Source organism: Selaginella moellendorffii, unplaced genomic scaffold (genome assembly GCF_000143415.4).
Source record: "Selaginella moellendorffii unplaced genomic scaffold, v1.0 SELMOscaffold_5, whole genome shotgun sequence".
Classification (NCBI taxonomy): domain Eukaryota; kingdom Viridiplantae; phylum Streptophyta; class Lycopodiopsida; order Selaginellales; family Selaginellaceae; genus Selaginella; species Selaginella moellendorffii.
The window spans coordinates 2,697,126-2,713,874 of NW_003314266.1; the positions used below are offsets into that span (position 1 = coordinate 2,697,126).

Below are 16,749 nucleotides of genomic sequence, written 5' to 3' on the forward strand. Positions count from 1 at the left end.
AGATGTTGTCTCGGACAAGCCAGGTTAGTTCTTCTTGATCTTTTCATGGCTAGAATCCATAGCATTTAGTTCTTCCCATTCATTTGTGGCATATTTCCCAAGACGGACACGCCGCAAGACGTGGCAGCCTTGTTCTTTAGTTTCGATTGGTTTTTGGATGGGATTTGCTACTCACAGGAGCACGCACTGATGTGGAAGCTGTGGCTGCTCTCTACAAAGAAAGGATTGAACGTAGTGGCGATGGAGTCCCTTGCATGCGCGAAGAAGAACTAGCTTAACTGGAGGTATTTCGATCTTTGTATATGTTATCCAACTATTTTCCATAACAAACGATTTCCTGCCCATCTATTTCGAAATGTGGTAAGTTCCAGAAAATGAAAGAATATTCTTTATATTAGCTCCCGCACGAGAAAACTCCGTCACCTTGAAAGTACATTGTCCTTAGATACGCGTAAGGTTTTTTGGTCAGATCTTTTGTACCTGCCACGGCCACTTGAGATCCTTCTCGTGCCCGGGATTATAACTAGTGTATTAATGTCTTAATCGATTAATAAATTCATTAAGGCTAATTTGAGAAAATTAATTGAAATAGAATACCTTTTTATTCTTATGACACGTTCACATACATGATCTATTTATTTTATGAAGTCATGTGATGAATGAAGTGGTCGCTTTGAACAAAAAAATTCAACTCTATGGAAGCATTGGAAATGTGGATTCTGCTCGTGCAGTGTTTGATTCCATAGTGTCCAAAGATGCATTTTCCTGGGTGTGCTTGATATGCTCATATGCCCAAAACGGGTATCTACGACATGCAAAATGGGCCTTCGACAAAATGCCATCACCCAATCTCGTCTCTTACACCGCAATGCTCAGTGCATACGCGAGAAACGGTCAAATCGATCAGGCCCAAAGTATTTTTGATGCAATGCCACAGCACAATATTGTAGCTTGGGACGCAATCGTATCAGCATTGGCCCAGAGCGGGCATTTTGAAGAGGCGCGGGAGACCGCAGAAAAAATGCCCGAGCACGGGGCTTTCACTTGGACATCACTGCTCAACTCCTGTGCCCGCGAGGGCGACCTCGCGGGAGCGCGAGAAATCTTTGCGGTGATGCTCGAGCACCATCTCATCTCCTGGAATGCGATGCTCACTGCGTGCTCGAGGGCCGGGGAGTGTGAGCAGGCGGAGTGTGTCTTTGATTCCATGCCGGAGCGAGACCTTGTATCCTGGAATGCGATGATCACAACATACTGCCACTGCGATTCCTTTGCACTCGCCATGAAAGTTTTTCGCGAGATGCCCGCGTGTAACATAATATCCTGGAGCACAATACTTGCCGGAAGTGCTGGAAGTGGACACTTGGAGGAAACAAAAAAAATCTTTGAGTGCATGCCCATGCACAACCTCGTTTCATGTACCACGATGCTTGCGGCATATTCCCAAGCCGGGCATCTTTCTCTTGCGAGAAAGTTATTCGACTCTATTGCCCACAAAGACGTGGTTGTGTGGACGGCTATGATGGCAGCGTACGCTGACAACGGCCATCTTGACCAGGCAAAACGTTTATTCGACGAGATTCCCCGTACAAATATCGTGACTTGGAATATTCTTCTTGCAGCATATGCCGGTGATGGGCAAATTGAAGTGTTGAAATGTTTGTTTGACAAGACGCCATGCCAAGGAATATTCTCTTGGAACTCTCTTTTGTACGGTTATGCTCGTTCCGGGTATCTATCTGACGTAGAGCAAACGTTTCGTTGGATGCCGGGTTGGAACTTAATGTCCTGGAATATTTTGCTAACGGCATATGCCCAGACTGGGCATCTTTTGGAATGCGAGGCTTTGTTCCAGGGAATGAATATTCGCGACTCAGTCTCTTGGAACGCTCTTCTTGGCGCTCAAGCCCAAGCCGGGCAATTGCAACAGTGCAAGAGAACTTTTCTCTCGATGCCCGAGAGAAGCTTGGTGTCTTGGAACACAATGCTCACTGCCACCGTCCACAAAGGAGATCTCTCTCACGCCTTCCAAGCCTTTCATTCCGCCAAGCTCTTGGAGCTCCCGGACGACATAAGCTTCGCCTTGATCCTGGTAGCATGCAGTAGAACTGGGAAGCTTTTCGATGGAAGGTCTCTGTTTCTGTCGATGGTGGTGGATTTCGGATTGGAGCCGACGATGCAGCACTACTGCTGCATGGTTGATCTGCTGGGACGCGCTGGCTTCGTCGAGGATGCGCAGGAGCTCATCGCCACAATGCCGTGCCTTCCAAACGCCGCGGTGTGGGGATGCCTGCTTGGGGCTTGCCGGAGTCAGCAGAGCTCGAAAGTCGGCGCTCGAGCGGCGAAGTTTGTCCAGCAGGACGCTGCGTTTCTGCTGCTTGCCAACATTTACTCGCTTGACAAGTAGATGATAATCACGTAACAAGGAGAAGGAGAAGTTTAATCGAGACAACTGACCTCGAGGGATACTGGAGGAGATCTCCGTTGTAGCGTTCTGATTATGCAAACATCAACAAAGGCGAAGGAGAAGTTTAATCGAGCGAACTGACCTCGAGCGAGTTGCGTTTCTACTGGAGGACGTAAATGAGATCTCCGCTGTGAAGCAGTGTGTCATAGGCCGGGTTCGTGCTCACATAAGCGACTGGAGAGTTGTGCGTCCCAACCGGGCGGTAGAGTCCCAGAGCGAGCGCCTTTTCGTTGTGCAAGAGCCCCTGGAACAGCTGCTGGAAGCTGAGGCCGACGTAGCAGCTTGGGATCGGAATTTGCTCGAGCCTCCGTATGGAGTTTTCGTCACCGTCTTCGTCCTCTCCGGTGTGTCGCCCGCAAGAGAGCTGCTCGATGATTGAGACGGAGTTCCTGTTGAAAAACGTGGCGTACCTGAGGATCCATGAAGACTCAGAAAGTATTCTCGAGAAAAGGAGGACTTACGTTAGGAATGTGAATGCTGCCGGGCAAAGTCCCTTGCCTTCGGCGAATGGTGGTGCAAACTGTAACCTCGCGTCACGGTCTCTTTGCAACGTTTTCGGCTGGAATTGCACGGTGTGGATCCGGGAGTGTGGTCGGAGGAATTGCAGCTGGATCTCTTGTTGGAGTTCAACCAGCACACGGTTTCTGGCCGGGCTTAGAAGGCGCTCGACGTTCGCAGTTATGACGATGTTCTTCACGTCCAGAGTGTTCACTGTAGGCGACACAGCTCCTGCTGCGTCGTCAACTGGTTGGAAGTCGTCCTCGAAGCCTTGCGTGAGGATTACCACCTTCTCTGCTAGCTTAAAACGAGTTAAATCGAATACCTTTAGCACAGACGAAATCTTACCCGCTTGCAAAACTCCAGCACGAACCAAGTCTAGCTCGTACAAAGCCGAGCCTTTCACAAAGTAGACGTCCTCGAACAATCCCACGCATCCCCAGTCCGCGGCAGTCGGTGTGCTTGGGTGCATGATCACAAGTGGCATCTGCGGCATCGTTGGAATCCGTAAGTTGCAGACGAAGTAGAAGAGATTTAGCGGCCAGTTTCCTTCGATGCAGAGTAGAATGTGAGGAAAGGATAAAACCACTACGTTCATCGTCTTCTCCCGCAGGTTTTCCAGTATCGTGTCTTCCCTTCTTTCCAAAACCGGTCGCTCGGGCTTATCCCACTTCCTCAAAGGTGGCCAACTCATTGCCATATCTATGGCTTCCTCCAGCGAAGCAACAAACTTTACTTTTGAGTGGCCTTCTTCTTCAACCGAATCGATAGACGAGTAGAAGGGACGAAAATGGCCTTGAAAATCCGTTCTTGTACCTGGCCTGGTGGAATCCTTTTTGTCGTCATACAAATGGTCGTCAGTTGTCGTCCTCTTGGTCCGTCGCCTCTTATCCCTGCTTTTAAAACCAGTTTCCACGTCCTGCCGGCTTCCCTTCACGCTTCTAAGAATCCCGTGGTCTTCTTCATGCTTAAATTTACCAGATGATCTTCGGCGTGCTTTACCGTATTCTGAAATGCGTTCCGCCATCTCTAAGTCCTTCGCAATGACCAAACCAAGATCGGATGGCTTAATTCTACGGCCCCGTGGATAGAGTCGCACTACACGGAGCTTATTTTCAAGTATAATGTCAAGGCCAATAAGAACCGCATGGTACTTGAGGTACACAATTTCAGCCGCCTGAAGGAAAAGATCACTGTGTGTGAAGTTCAAAGTTATCTGTACAAACCTCTTCAAAAGTCAGTTTCTCTTCGAAAAAGCAAGTCGGTAATATAGCTGGAAAGATCTCCTGCCGAACACCATAGCAGTACTCTGTCATCCAGTGGTCAGCGTGTGAATGTCTCAGCAATAACCCGGAACGAAAAAGGTTGATTACAAGAGTTGAAAACCCCTGAATAAGACAGCTGAAACGAAAACAAGAGTCATGCTTTGAGGTAAAGCTCAGACTGTACCTTCGAGCTAAAAGTTGAAAGCGGACTGCCTCAGGGCAAATGATTTCAATACCAGCCTCAGTTTCATCCCAAATAGCATTATTGTAGTTTTCAGGTTTTAGCAGCTCCACGATCACTCTCACCTTCGAACCACAATGACGATGAACGGAAAGAGTCCGGGTTATTTGAGCCGCGTCTTCCGCATCAAAATCCTGAGAGTGGTTTCATGGTCAGTGCCAAGAATTGTAGTGATTGCCTGCACCTTCGCATGCTCATCCGCAAGTAAGAATACCGCTGTTGCAAAAGTAGCACAAACACGATCTAAATCGGACTCTTTTATAGGAGTTCCTTCAATGAAGTTGACTCGTCCTCGGTAATGCGTCAGAAGTGTCTTCATCTCATACCTGCAAAGCTCGATAATTAGAAATATAATATTCACCAGCGCACATACGAAGGTTTGAAAGGTGCCATGATAACAACTCGAATAGGAAACGCTGCCATGTCTATTCGCAAACAAAAAATAAAATGAGAACATCACTGCATCACCTTACTTACCTTTATCATGGTTAGGATGATAGAATCCAGCTAGGAAGTGCCGAATTGTTTGAAGGGATACATTTCCGCTGATGACGATAAAGTTAGACCCAACCGCCTTTTGCATCGTAAATCTTCCTCCATAAGGTCTGCATAAAACGATGATGAGTGAGTTAATTAACTCGACAACATACCTGCGAGAGGCAAGCTGTAGAATTCTGTTGATTTGCACTGGAAGAATAAGTACAGCAGCAAGCATGATAGTGAGAGTAATTAGCCGTCCCCAGTTTGACTTTGGCGTGAAGTCTCCATACCCAACGGTGGTAATCTAGAAAAGAAACTCAAGTGAAAAACAATGAACTAAACTTCTTACCGTCACAATCACAAAATAAAAGGCATCATAAAAGGTAAAACATCCCGAGACACCACAACCTTGCTGTATTTTCTTATCCGCCGATGTAGTTTTATATTCCACCCACTGAAGTATGCCAGCGGCAATAAAAACTGCATGCAAATAAAGAAGAGATTTTGAAAGAACTTAGCTTGAACCTACCAGCACCGAGTGTGTACATTACGAGAAGAAAAATTTGCTGGCCAATTGTACCACCGACGATCACAAACGAAGTGAGGGAAGGTAGAATCCTGAACAATAGAAAACACATATACTCTACATTACAGATGTTTAAAATAAAAGCATACGCTAACCTCAAGGCTCGAAGGACCAGTAGCATTTGAGGGATAGCACCATCGTTCTTAAATTTGCTGCAAGCATAATCGAACGAATCAGTTGCAGATGTTCTTCCTTGACAAAACCAACCTCCAGAGGCAAACAATTGACAAGGTGCTGCTGAGGTCGATGAGGCCACTTACGGATATAACGTAGTACAGTCGGACAGGAGCGCTGCACAAATATGTTAGTAATAATCCATAATCCAGGATTTCTGTAGCATGATACCTATAGAGCTTTAAGAGATAATCTGCGACGAAGAAAAGACCAAAAACTCGCCTCACGATCACAATCCAATGAGTCGACGAGAGTATATAGCTAATGAAACAGGATAAAGCTGTCAAGTTTGAAGGATTAACCGACTTACGTCGATCGCACATAAGCAACAACAGATACAACTGCTGCAATGAATTCTATCTGCGTATCAAGGAATTATCAGACAATTGCTACAGAATGTTTAGCTTACACAGAGTAGAATATGGCCGAGAGTACCACTGCGAATCGCTGTTCTCACTTTGATTGTCAATGGAACAGTGCCGTATAGGTACAGATTGTGGTATCTGGCAAGAACATCCTTTCCACAGAGAAAAAGAAACAAACGATTTCACATCCAGAAGACATAGAGAGTGCTTACCTCAGTGGCATTAACTTCCTTTTCCTTCGTTTGATCTTTGAGCCAGAGGAGGCTTTGCAGCAGCACATACTTGACAGAGCCTCTAAACTTCCCGAGCGATGACTCCTCAGGGACCTTGTTCTCGCGCTCCCTCGGCAAAGAGAATTCCGCATGCTTGGCTTCCAAATCGAACTCCAAGTCATCCTCCAAAACAGGTGTGCACTGGCCAGTGGGAGTGATGAGCAGCGTCCGAGAGCGAGTGAGAGACTTTGTTCCGGCATTCATTCCACTGCTAGCCAGAGCTGGAACAGTAACCTCCACCATGTTGGACCTCTCAAGAAATCCCATGTTCTCGTTGTCCATATCACTCCTGGAAAAAAATTAGCAAAAGGAGAAATCAGTTCTAAAGTTTCCAAACAAATCCCAAGCAGCTTAATCAATCACCGGCCATATCGCAAGACAGTGTCGGAGAATGCTTTTCGCATTTTTCTGTGTTGCAGCTCACAAGAATTATCCCTCTGACACGAGCGCAAGCAAAAACAATGTCTCTGCTAACTCCCAGTATGTCAAAGCCAAAAGGCTTTAAAGTCTCCAAGGAAAGAACTTACTGGCGAGGATTCCTTCGTACGCTGGTCCAGGGTGCCATCCTTGTCCAACGCTGTGACGCCAGGAAACATACCTTTCATATGGTTCACTGAAAAAAATAGAGAGCTATGGCTTAGCTAGAGGCCAAAGCTTATAGAACAAACAGACCTTTGCCGGTGCCAATGCTGCGACGCGACAAATCCTCTCACATCTTCCATGACGATGACCGATTCGATTAGCCGATGTGATTCACGAGGAACGATCCATCACAGTTAGCTCACCTTCCTAAACCCTGGACTAGGGCTCTTGCTGCGCGCGATTCAAATCGCTCACCGGCGCGCGAATCAATCCGGGGCGTGGCGCTGGAAGATCGTGGAGCTGGAGCGGGAACGATCGATCGAGGGGCGCGCGCGATCCAATCGACCGTCGCGACAGTCAATAATATCGCCAAGGCGCAGCATCATCATTCGCTTCGTGTGAACAATGGAATGGAAGAGCTATGAAATCGAATATTCGCGAATTATTATATAACTGACCGTTTATTAGCAGCATTTAAAGCTCTGCCACGATCGTTACTCTATAGATCGCATTCTTTGATTCGATCACGCCGATCCAGCTACAATACCACCGATTCTACCAGCGTCGAAAATTTCAATCCAGTAACCATCTGGATCCTTGATGAACGCTAGACCCTTCATTGATCCTGTCAAGAAAAAGAGATTTCCATGAATACCAGCGAACGCGATTCTAGTTTTTTCACGTACCATCGTCCGGTTTCTTCACAAACTCCACGCCAAGTTTCTCGAATCTCTCGCAAGCCCTGTAGGTGTCGTCCACAGAGATTCCAATGTGCCCTTCACAGGTTTTCCCTTTTCAGAGAAAGAAGAAAAGTGAAAGAGAGATTCGGGGTCTACCATAGCCGCGAGGATCAGCATTTCCATTGTGGTAGCCTTTAAAGTCTGGATCCGTCTCAGTCCCCCAGTTGCTACAAAGCCCAACACATAAGATTAGAAGAAAACACTCTCTCCAACATCACGTACTGTGTCAGTTCTATGGTTGCTTTCTTCCTGAAAGTCCAGCGAACACGCTCGATCGGGTCTTTTGGAGCCTCGGCCGAATCCTGCATCAAAGAAAGAAAAAGAAACTTTCATTGTGCTAAGTCCAACACTTCGAGGACCTCGTATCCTACGAAGTATAGCGAGAACTTCGAATCCGGGAAGTCTAGCCTTTTCAAAAGCCTGAGATTCGAAAGTTTTTGTCAGTACAAACTATCCAGATCAAAGTACTTACGTCATTCCAAGGACGCGCGAGTAGAAATCCAAGCTCGCTTTTGGATCCTTGATCCGATACATCTATAAAGATGAACGATATAAAGGATGGAAGCTTTTAGACAAGAAAGAGAATGTAGCAATGGACAAAAGTGAAAAAACGTGGCACTCACAGTTTGCTGCACGATATAGCCTTTGGTTGCCTCATCCGGTGATTCACTCAAGCCGGGATTATTCTCCGCCGATTCCTTAGATGCCGTGGTAGCCATCGCTCGATTCCTTAGCTGCATTCTCACAGATCAGCATGCTCCGTGACCGGAAATCCCAATCGACGCACAACCTATCGGTGAGAACCTTAAGATTACGCGATGCGCAGCCGAATTGCCCCAATCCACGCGGTAGATGCCTGGCGCGCAAGGATTCCAGCAAGGAGCAACTAGAAGCGAAGGAAATCTTTGAGAATGCAGTGGCCGATCCAGCCATGGCTATTCTCACCTGGACGACGCCCAAGAACCCTAAAAGGGGAAAGAGTGCCGCTTAAACCCCAGAGGACAGGTAAACCCCATGTTAAGAAAGAAGTAGGTCGTGCGTGCTTTTCTCTCTCGCAAAGGCGGCAATGTTGCGCCGCCTGATCAAGAATGCGGTGGATCGAAATCTCGCGCGACGATCGCCGCTCGGCACTGGCGCTGGCTATGCAGCGTTTCACGGCGGGAATGGTCTCTCGCAGCACAAGGTCTATCGATTCGGAGACACATTGATCGCGCTTATTCATTCTCGGTGTTTGTCAGGGGCTTGCTGAGAGGATTGTGCCCCATGGAGTTCTTCCGCGAGCACCCTATAAGGTAATTCTTTCCCCCTTTGTCTAGAGATGATATTTTTCTATGCTCGGAATCTATTTTTCTGTGCATGCTTTTTGCTAGTCATTTCTTGTGTGCTTTCGCATGGTTATGCCCACCTCGATTCCTCAAAACCTCATGGCAATTCATTTTGTATGCATTCGCAAAGATCGTCCTTCTTGTGTTTAGATTCTTGTTTGTTTTGTGACACTTTGCTTGTAAGATCTTTTATACTCCAGCTCCAGCTCTTCCAAACTCCAGGATTCCTGTTTGTTTTGTGACACTTTGCTTGTAAGATCTCTTATACTCTGCTGCTTTTGCTTTCCAGCTTCTTCCAAACTCCAAACATTACTTTTACTGATTTTTTTCTTTGCGTTTCAGCTGTTTGGATGCCCGCTTTCCACTGGTGCAGTAAGCTTGGGCACGAAAGAGCTTGTTTCCGGTGGCAACGTTGCTCAAAAGGCCGTGTCAAGGTGGCTGTACGTGTGCTCCGGTTGGGTGTTCGGCATGGTTGTTCTTGGAGGAATGACCCGGCTGACGAGATCGGGGTTATCCATGACGGACTGGAAATTTACAGGGAGTCTGCCTCCTTTGTCGGCCGAAGAATGGGAGAAGGAATTCGATAAGTACAGACAGTCGCCCGAATACAGGACGTAAGTTAACTGGTTCTCTTCTTGCTTTAATTCATATAGTAGCGCTCGTGTATGTTTTGTCCTGCAGAGTTAACAAGGGAATGAGCTTGGACGAGTTCAAGTTTATCTACTGGATGGAGTACGCGCACCGGATGTCCGGTAGAGCACTTGGTGTTGTGTTTGCGCTCCCCTTCGGCTATTTTCTCGTCAAAGGCTACATCACCAGGGAACTTGGAGCTCGACTTGGTGTGCTTCTTGCTATGGGTGCTGGACAGGGACTCGTTGGCTGGTGGATGGTTAAAAGCGGCCTTGAGGTACTGCGGTTCTGTCCTCCTTTTTCCTGCAAACTTTTATCTCTCTTAGGAGCCTGCTACTGAAGGAGGTCACGCAAGAGTGAGCCCGTATCGCCTTGCTACGCACTTGGCATCAGCGTTCGTGATATACTCTGGATTACTTTGGACAGCACTCTCTGTGGCTTCTCCCTCACCACCATCGCCACATCTCCCGCAAGTGGTGCTGCAATCAATGGCGAGGATGAGACGCTTGGTGCTTCCAGTTTCCGGGCTGGTTGGACTGACTGCCTTGTCCGGGGCCTTCGTCGCAGGAAACGATGCGGTAAAGTTCACAGTTCAATGACATGACCGAGAAAAATACTTCTGTACAGGGACGCGCATTCAACACTTTTCCGAAAATGGGAGATGATTGGATTCCCGAGGGCATTCTTGCACTTCAGCCAACTATAAAGAATTTCTTCGAGAATACCGCAACCGTGCAGGTAAACGCCAAGCTTTTCCAATACTATATTCTTTGCCTCTTCTTTCCTAGCACCTTGTTTTCAACAGTTCAACCATCGTGTTCTTGCGACGACGACTTTGCTGAGCATCGGGGCCGTCTGGCTGGCCTCGAGAGGCCTCGCATTGCCAGGACCGGCGAGCAAACTCATCACAGGCGCGGTTCACATGACACTTCTCCAGGTTTGAAAATCATCTTTTCCTAGATTTAACTTCGCAAACTCGAACTTAACAGGTTAGTCTCGGAGTCTACGCACTGCTGAGTTACGTCCCAGTACACGCCGGTGTTGCTCACCAAGCTGGAGCTCTCACGCTCTTCACGATCATGGTCGCGCTAGCTCACACTCTCAGGCGCCCCTTTCGTGGAGTCACGGAGACCACAAGGCTGATGAATCGCCTCGGCCAAAGTAAGTATTTTTTGCGTTGTCTGTCTTTCTGGCTCGTTTCTAACGCTTGAATCTCTCGCAGTCTAAATCACTTTCTCGATCGCTTCTAACGCTTGTATCCCTCGCAAACTTCTCTCGAGATTTTTTTTTGTCTCTTCTCTCTTTTTGTTCCTGGCATTCATGGAAGCTCTTTTTTGGTTCCTGGCATTCATGGAAGCTCTTTTTTTAACGTCTAGCTCAAAAGCTCCAACCGCAAAGTCCAAGGCCCGAATCTCATGCGTAGCTTTCACTTCATAGTGGCCTTTGCCTTTGTAAACATGATGTAAATATTCCATCGGCCCCCTCGACGGCTAGGATGCGCGCAGGAATCTTTCATCGTACTGTCATGATTGGTGGACACGTGGCAGCATCCCATTTGTTTCAAGATGCACCATCCTACGGTACAAAGACGCGGGAAGGGAAATTTCCCCCTATTTTGGCAGGTTTAGGGTTAATTAAGCGTGCTGGTATATAAACTCGTGGTGAGGGCACGGTGTGCGCGAGTGGAAGGAATTCTTTTGCGCTAGGGCGGTCAGGTCAGTGGCGATCGCCGCCAAATTCAGGGCTTCGATCGCTTCGATCTTCGCGTCGTCGCGATCCCGGCGCATCGAAATTCGATTCATCTGAGCTCCAGCGGGCCAGGATTTCAGGTATGGCGCTCTCACGGATCGAATGCGCGATCTTATTCTCGTCCTGTTTGGATTCTAAAGACTTTTTTTGACAGGTAGCTAGAAAAGAACGATGAAAATAATGGGTGGAGTTATTTTCTTCCCAGTGGTGGAAGATTTCGATCCCGCTTTGGGCAAAGGCTTCTACTTTGATTCGTAGCAGTCGCTCCCTCGCGCCGGTGCTGTCCGTGGGCGCTGTCCGTGATGGATTCGAAGAAAATGTCGGCGTCGCATCGGCGGAAATGTGGGCTCTTGAAGCACCAGCTTCGTCTCGTGAGGCGGAAAGATTGTGATCGATACGAGGTAGCGCCGATTGCCGATTCACTCTCTTTCGAGAAGGGGTTTTTCCTTTTCATCCGAGCATGCCAGCTTCTAGCTCAAAACATGGAAGGGGTGATTTTGGTTGGCCTAGCCGGACCATCTGGTGCTGGCAAGACGGTCTTCTCTGAGAAAGTTGGGAGCTTCATGCCGGGGATTGGCACGATTTCTATGGACAATTACAACGACTCCAGCAGAGTTATAGATGGGAACTACGATGGTCTGAGCTTCTTTCTCTCTTTCTTTTGTCTAAACCTTTTTTTATGTCGTTGCAGATCCTCGGCTCACTGACTATGACACATTGCTCGACAATCTTCAGAACCTTCGAGCTGGAAATTCGGTGGAAGTTCCTATATATGACTTTAAGATCAGCAAGAGAGTGGGATACAGGTAAGTTTTTTCGGAGTTGCTATTGTAAAACGAAGCATTCCAGGAAGCTTGATGTCCCTTCTTCTCGAATTGTGATCGTTGAGGGAATTTACGCGTTGAGTGAGAAACTCAGGCCTCTTCTTGACTTGCGGGTATCAATCACTGGAGGAGTGCACTTTGATCTCGTAAAGAGGGTCTTACGTGACATAAACAGATCTGGTCAAGAGCCCGAGGATATCATACATCAGATATCCGAGACAGTAAGATTTCTTGCGTACAAAGTCTGGCTATGAGTTTATTCACGAGTATTTATGTCCTCTTGATCTCAGGTCTACCCCATGTACAAAGCGTTTATAGAGCCCGACCTCGAGACAGCGCATATCAAGATTGTAAATAAATTCAATCCGTTTTCTGGATTTCAAAACGCGACATATATTCTCAAGGTTTGTCCCTGTCGGTTATATTTCCATGCTAATTATCTGGAAGCTTTCGTCAGTCTTCCAGATCTGTAACGGAAGAGCAAATACGGAACGTTTTGTCGAATGATCACACTGAAACTATCGAAGAAATATATGACATTTATTTACTGCCGCCTGGCGAAGACCCTGAAACATGTCAGTCATATTTGCGAATGAGGAATAGAGACGGAAAGTATAGTCTCATGTTTGAGGTACGTACGTCTAGGAGTCGAAGGCTCTTGTTGTTGACGTTCTACCTGCTGGTAGGAATGGGTCATCGACGAGCCTTTTATCATATCGCCGCGCATCACTTTCGAAGTAAGTGTACGTCTTCTCGGCGGGTTGATGGCCTTGGGGTATGAAATGGCGACAATTTTGAAGAGGATTAGTCATGTCTTTTCGGATGAGAAAGTAACAGTAAAACTTGACCGACTTGAACAGTTCCAGCGAAAATACGTACAGGTTAGACTACATAAATTTCATCACATTGATCTCATTAAATGTTCATTTAGGTGCAAGGGAAGGAGAGGTCTGTGGTGTCCGATTGTGGAAGCAAGCTCGGGCTTGACAATCACTATGTTCCATGCTCTTATATCGAGCAGATTCAACTCGAAAAGCTAAATTCAGAAATGGTGAGGAAGATCTGTGTTCTTTCTATGTTTGTTTCTTACTTTTCCTGGGGTAGGCTTTGCCTGAAGATTTGAAGGAAAAGCTAAGCAACGATACACTGTTACCTAGCCCAACGCCTTCGTTCTCCTGGTTGGCAGAAACAAAGCCCGGCATTCGTACTCTTTACAGTCAAAGGTAGCGAATGACAGTCGATGGTATCTTTGCTGTGTTTAAATTTCTATGCAGCTGGACCCGCAATAGTAGCAACAAAGACATCCCCAGGTAAAATTCTACGACACTGGAATGCTCATTATCTCAAGCCGAGTCTTTCGCAGAGAACCTCTTTTTATGTCGCGTAAAGGACATAATGGTAAGAAGTCCCAACATCTGTGGATAGAGGCCAATGGGAAGAAGGAGGAACCCGAGCCTCAGTCCCACATAGTAGACGATCAGGTAACTGAATGTCTCACAAGTTTTCTTCTCAAGCTCGACTGACTTGGTTTCAGGATCAAGTACGTGTCTCGGAACAAATGGCTAGCATAAACGAGCGCTTAGACGAGGTGTTGTCCCGGTTAGTAGAGCTGGAATCGAAGCTACCAGCGGCCGTGACCACCAGCGTGTCGATCCAAAGGCAGAATTCGGCGTTCGTAGGCTCGTTTGGAAGCAATGGTCCCTCAGCGTTTCTCGCAAACGGGAACGCAAACGGGCACTCATCTCCCTCCGTGCCTCTACTGCAATCTAGCTCCGAGGCCTACATTCTAGAAGAGGTAAGTTTGTCTACTTGGATGGTTTCATGGTCCTGGACTTAGCGTGCTTTCTTCCAGATCAAAATTCTTTCGCGAGGCCAGCGGCACTTGGCCAATCAGCTGGACATGCTGAGCAATCTCATGCACGAGAAGTATAGCTCGAGCAAGAAGAAGAGCGCAAAGGCGAGGTTTAAGGCTGCGCTGAGAAACATGAGAACGAGCAGCGCGGGGCTGGCCTCGGCCGCGGCTGCGGCAATGGGATTGACGACGCTGGCCGCAGTGGTCGTGGTAAAGTTTTGGAGAAGATCGTCCCTTTGATCAGAGAGAATTCTAGTCGCATTGATCTAGAAGAACAGTTCTCTATCTAGAGGAGTGATCCAGCGAGCGAAGATTTTCTATGAAGAACGATCCACGAGGTGGGAATAAATTATATAGCTTGGGGGAAGTCTGGCCAGTTTTGTCGTAACTACAAATGGGAAATATTTTTAAAGTTAACTAGGGTTCTTCTATAGCTAGGGTTTGTGGCGATGGCGCGGAGCCATGCAGCGGTGCAAGGGTGAGGAGTTCGCAGCGCATTGCATGGAATCTAGCTCCCGCGAGCGCCCGGGAGTATGAATCGGTGGAATAGATCGAGGTAGCGGAGTGGCAGCGGCGATGGAGCTCCAAATGCAGCTCGTTCAAGCAGTCCATGTCCTGAATCACGACATGCTGTCTTGCAACAGAGTCGCTGCGAATCAATGGCTCGTCCAGTTCCAGCAGACGGACGCTGCCTGGCAGGTCGCCACGGGAATTCTCACAGCGGAGGCGCTTAACATCCACGATTTCGAGGTGGAATTGTTTGCCGCACAGATTCTCAAGAGAAAGGTATGCTAGCTAGAGTAGAAGAACAGAGTGGAATTTTTCCATCGCGGTTTTGGTTGTAGATTCACAGTGACATTGGGACGCTGTTGCCTGATGGGAGGCGCGCATTGCAAAATGCGCTGCTTGTGTCGGCAACCAAGCACAGCTCGGGACCCTCGCAGGTTTGCTTTTCTTATTTCGTTCCTCTCTTGAAGTGTTCTTGTCTTTACAGCTGCTGACTCAAATTTGCCTTGCGCTATCTGCGCTGATTTTTCGATCGCCAGAGGCTCGGAGTCTCATACAGCAGCTGTTTGGTCGCTTGTATGAGTTGCAATGCCAAGGCAGCGGGAGCCATGCTGTGCTGGAGCTTCTTACAGTGCTTCCAGAGGAAGTCACGGAGGAAAAGACTATCGTTGCCAACGTTAATTCAGATCACAGGAGGCAATTCAGTGACGAGGTATGTCTTTCCATCTCTCTTTCAGTTTCCTCCAACCATTGTTTCATATGGAACAGCTACTTTCGCATTCTTCTTCTGTTCTGAAGTTCTTGGTACATCTCACTGAGAATGAAGCGCATTTTTACACTGTAAGGAGCAAAATATTGCGCTGTTTTCTAAGCTGGGTAATATCGATCAAAATGTCTCATGCTAGAGCTGATCGTGACCGTCAAAACAGGTGCGCATTGGGTGTTTATTGGAAATTGATCAGCTTGCAGTTCCTAGCCATCCTCTTATTGCTTTTGCATTTGCTTGCCTCCAGGTATAAGATTGCAATGTGACGGCCTATGATGATAACTCGCAGGTTCGTGAATCCTTTTCGGTTGCCATTGAGGTTCTTGCGGAGCTTATTAATCGGCACGAGGTATACAAATTTTTTGTTGCAAGTGCCTTTCATAATTCTTCCGTTCAGGTTATACCGCCAGCGGTTGTGCTGCAGATGATCGTAGTGAAAGATACGTTGCTTTTGCCGGCCCTTGGAACTGGTAACGAAGTTGTTGTCAAAGGCCTCTGCTGGTTGATGGCCGAGCTCGGGCAATCTGTAAGTTATTCCCATCTTCGCTGTTTCGACGACTTTCTCTTATAGGCACCAGGATTGTTTGCACGAGGAACACCTGATGTTTTGTCTCTTGAGGAGGCGATGTTGGGGTAAGTGTTTATGCTTTATAGGTTTTAACTGGTCGAAGCTTCGCAGATGTACTCGGTTTCAAAGCTCAAATTGGGAGGTAGCTGAAACAAGCCTTCCGTTCTGGTAATACCAGCAGAGTAAATAGTCTACCGACGTAATTTCTTTGAAGCTCCTTTGCAGGTCCGCTCTTGGTGATTATTTGATTAACCTGGGTTTTGAGAAACAAAGCGGCTTGAGGGCATATATTCCGCTCTATATTTCTTTATTAGACGCGCTTGTTTTGCGAGTTCAGGTATAGCTTTGGCGCTCATTCAATATCTTAACGTTTTGTTGCACCAGGTCGGTCCGAAATCATATAATGAAGATGATATTGATGGGAGTACTGGCTTGCCCGACAGTTTAGCACAATTTCGAATAAATCTGGAGGAAACAACAACGACTGTTTGCCGACTCCTAGGACCAACTCAGTACGTAACTCAGGTTTGTTAGTTTGTCGTTCCGGTATCTTGCTTATGTTATGGGTTTTGCAGCTTCTCAGTCAGATTACTTTAGAACTCCCAGTTTTGTGGCAAGTTATAGAGGCACAATTCTTTTTGCTCTATGCTGTAAGAGTGTTTTTGTTTCTTTCGAGCCGTTTCATATACTACTGTATCCAGGCCTCCGAAGCTATTTTGGACGGACCAGCATTGGATCTTTCCAGCCTTGTAAATGTTTTCCTAGCCATAAGTGAGGAAAGGCCGGAGACGGTAGCTGGATAGGACCTGGTATTTCTTTCCTGCTTTGTGATGTCGTCACTAACGTTGAAACTGTTCA

General features: G+C 47.2%; 6 protein-coding genes across 14 annotated transcripts; 4 read left to right on the plus strand and 2 right to left on the minus strand.

Moving 5' to 3' along the window:
• Nucleotides 1-655: 655 nt before the first annotated feature.
• Nucleotides 656-2,407, plus strand: LOC112344727 (pentatricopeptide repeat-containing protein At4g02750-like). The gene has a single exon (XM_024670050.1). It carries the CDS (start codon nt 656-658, stop codon nt 2,405-2,407), a length of 1,752 nt encoding a protein of 583 aa, XP_024525818.1.
• Nucleotides 2,408-2,553: 146 nt separating this feature from the next.
• On the minus strand, nt 2,554-7,262 carry LOC112344555 (calcium-activated potassium channel subunit alpha-1-like). Of its 4 annotated transcripts, none has more exons than XM_024669447.1 (21): nt 7,134-7,262; nt 7,021-7,063; nt 6,876-6,961; nt 6,712-6,785; nt 6,289-6,637; nt 6,121-6,228; nt 6,022-6,071; nt 5,883-5,972; nt 5,745-5,828; nt 5,633-5,689; nt 5,481-5,569; nt 5,301-5,431; nt 5,122-5,255; nt 4,949-5,076; nt 4,845-4,896; nt 4,656-4,797; nt 4,415-4,605; nt 4,192-4,366; nt 3,314-4,142; nt 2,929-3,259; nt 2,554-2,877 (listed from the first exon to the last, which is right to left on the minus strand). In XM_024669447.1, the coding sequence occupies exons 3-21, from the start codon at nt 6,951-6,953 to the stop codon at nt 2,568-2,570; spliced, it is 3,402 nt and encodes a 1,133-aa protein (XP_024525215.1). In that variant the 5' UTR covers nt 6,954-6,961; nt 7,021-7,063; nt 7,134-7,262; the 3' UTR covers nt 2,554-2,567. The 4 variants fall into 4 exon arrangements, with proteins under 4 accessions (XP_024525215.1, XP_024525214.1, XP_024525216.1 ...); XM_024669446.1 differs by having other exon boundaries at nt 6,712-6,815; XM_024669448.1 differs by having other exon boundaries at nt 6,712-6,822.
• A 93-nt stretch (nt 7,263-7,355) lies between these two features.
• On the minus strand, nt 7,356-8,675 carry LOC9660474 (lactoylglutathione lyase). Of its 5 annotated transcripts, none has more exons than XM_024669454.1 (9): nt 8,616-8,675; nt 8,475-8,556; nt 8,294-8,404; nt 8,143-8,204; nt 8,030-8,090; nt 7,893-7,972; nt 7,767-7,837; nt 7,617-7,706; nt 7,356-7,555 (listed from the first exon to the last, which is right to left on the minus strand). In XM_024669454.1, the coding sequence occupies exons 3-9, from the start codon at nt 8,387-8,389 to the stop codon at nt 7,455-7,457; spliced, it is 561 nt and encodes a 186-aa protein (XP_024525222.1). In that variant the 5' UTR covers nt 8,390-8,404; nt 8,475-8,556; nt 8,616-8,675; the 3' UTR covers nt 7,356-7,454. The 5 variants fall into 5 exon arrangements, with proteins under 5 accessions (XP_024525222.1, XP_002965269.1, XP_024525223.1 ...); XM_002965223.2 differs by having other exon boundaries at nt 8,461-8,556; XM_024669455.1 differs by having other exon boundaries at nt 8,458-8,556.
• A 36-nt stretch (nt 8,676-8,711) lies between these two features.
• LOC9660475 (cytochrome c oxidase assembly protein COX15) lies at nt 8,712-11,097 on the plus strand. The gene is made up of 9 exons (XM_002964879.2): nt 8,712-8,853; nt 8,909-8,962; nt 9,338-9,609; nt 9,677-9,902; nt 9,952-10,203; nt 10,253-10,363; nt 10,431-10,562; nt 10,615-10,786; nt 10,848-11,097. The coding sequence occupies exons 1-9, from the start codon at nt 8,737-8,739 to the stop codon at nt 10,850-10,852; spliced, it is 1,341 nt and encodes a 446-aa protein (XP_002964925.2). The 5' UTR covers nt 8,712-8,736; the 3' UTR covers nt 10,853-11,097.
• Nucleotides 11,098-11,131: 34 nt separating this feature from the next.
• LOC9659082 (uridine-cytidine kinase C) lies at nt 11,132-14,417 on the plus strand. Of its 2 annotated transcripts, none has more exons than XM_024669451.1 (13): nt 11,132-11,454; nt 11,515-12,010; nt 12,066-12,180; nt 12,224-12,419; nt 12,489-12,602; nt 12,656-12,829; nt 12,885-13,079; nt 13,130-13,249; nt 13,303-13,421; nt 13,473-13,508; nt 13,562-13,679; nt 13,733-13,993; nt 14,051-14,417. In XM_024669451.1, exons 2-13 carry the CDS (start codon nt 11,677-11,679, stop codon nt 14,288-14,290), a joined length of 2,022 nt encoding a protein of 673 aa, XP_024525219.1. In that variant the 5' UTR covers nt 11,132-11,454; nt 11,515-11,676; the 3' UTR covers nt 14,291-14,417. The 2 variants fall into 2 exon arrangements, with proteins under 2 accessions (XP_024525219.1, XP_024525218.1); XM_024669450.1 differs by having other exon boundaries at nt 11,529-12,010.
• A 63-nt stretch (nt 14,418-14,480) lies between these two features.
• Nucleotides 14,481-16,694, plus strand: LOC9659083 (transportin MOS14). Its single transcript, XM_024670051.1, has 13 exons — nt 14,481-14,836; nt 14,896-14,994; nt 15,045-15,269; nt 15,326-15,397; nt 15,487-15,570; nt 15,613-15,672; nt 15,721-15,849; nt 15,895-15,956; nt 16,003-16,059; nt 16,117-16,228; nt 16,276-16,416; nt 16,467-16,541; nt 16,593-16,694. The coding sequence occupies exons 1-13, from the start codon at nt 14,627-14,629 to the stop codon at nt 16,692-16,694; spliced, it is 1,428 nt and encodes a 475-aa protein (XP_024525819.1). The 5' UTR covers nt 14,481-14,626.
• Nucleotides 16,695-16,749: the final 55 nt, after the last annotated feature.

What these genes read in the sequence shown, in the direction of transcription:
- LOC9660475 (XM_002964879.2), top strand. Translation starts at nt 8,737, where the DNA reads ATGTTGCGCCGCCTGATCAAGAATGCGGTGGATCGAAATCTCGCGCGA. An exon ending in ATGGTCTCTCGCAGCACAAG is followed by an intron (nt 8,854 to 8,908) that starts GTCTATCGATTC and finishes GGTGTTTGTCAG; the next exon opens with GGGCTTGCTGAGAGGATTGT. An exon ending in CAGTCGCCCGAATACAGGAC is followed by an intron (nt 9,610 to 9,676) that starts GTAAGTTAACTG and finishes TTTGTCCTGCAG; the next exon opens with AGTTAACAAGGGAATGAGCT.
- LOC9659082 (XM_024669451.1), top strand. Translation starts at nt 11,677, where the DNA reads ATGGATTCGAAGAAAATGTCGGCGTCGCATCGGCGGAAATGTGGGCTC. An exon ending in AGCAAGAGAGTGGGATACAG is followed by an intron (nt 12,181 to 12,223) that starts GTAAGTTTTTTC and finishes GAAGCATTCCAG; the next exon opens with GAAGCTTGATGTCCCTTCTT. An exon ending in AGGCCTACATTCTAGAAGAG is followed by an intron (nt 13,994 to 14,050) that starts GTAAGTTTGTCT and finishes GCTTTCTTCCAG; the next exon opens with ATCAAAATTCTTTCGCGAGG.
- LOC9659083 (XM_024670051.1), top strand. Translation starts at nt 14,627, where the DNA reads ATGGAGCTCCAAATGCAGCTCGTTCAAGCAGTCCATGTCCTGAATCAC. An exon ending in TTGCATTTGCTTGCCTCCAG is followed by an intron (nt 15,571 to 15,612) that starts GTATAAGATTGC and finishes GATAACTCGCAG; the next exon opens with GTTCGTGAATCCTTTTCGGT. An exon ending in CGCTTGTTTTGCGAGTTCAG is followed by an intron (nt 16,229 to 16,275) that starts GTATAGCTTTGG and finishes TTGTTGCACCAG; the next exon opens with GTCGGTCCGAAATCATATAA.
- LOC112344727 (XM_024670050.1), top strand. Translation starts at nt 656, where the DNA reads ATGAATGAAGTGGTCGCTTTGAACAAAAAAATTCAACTCTATGGAAGC.
- LOC9660474 (XM_024669452.1), bottom strand. Translation starts at nt 8,603, where the DNA reads ATGGCTGGATCGGCCACTGCATTCTCAAAGATTTCCTTCGCTTCTAGT. An exon ending in GCGCATCGCGTAATCTTAAG is followed by an intron (nt 8,405 to 8,474) that starts GTTCTCACCGAT and finishes GTGAGAATGCAG; the next exon opens with CTAAGGAATCGAGCGATGGC. An exon ending in TATACTTCGTAGGATACGAG is followed by an intron (nt 7,973 to 8,029) that starts GTCCTCGAAGTG and finishes TCTTTGATGCAG; the next exon opens with GATTCGGCCGAGGCTCCAAA.
- LOC112344555 (XM_024669446.1), bottom strand. Translation starts at nt 6,953, where the DNA reads ATGAAAGGTATGTTTCCTGGCGTCACAGCGTTGGACAAGGATGGCACC. An exon ending in GTACGAAGGAATCCTCGCCA is followed by an intron (nt 6,816 to 6,875) that starts GTAAGTTCTTTC and finishes GGGAGTTAGCAG; the next exon opens with AGACATTGTTTTTGCTTGCG. An exon ending in AATGTACACACTCGGTGCTG is followed by an intron (nt 5,432 to 5,480) that starts GTAGGTTCAAGC and finishes ATTTGCATGCAG; the next exon opens with TTTTTATTGCCGCTGGCATA.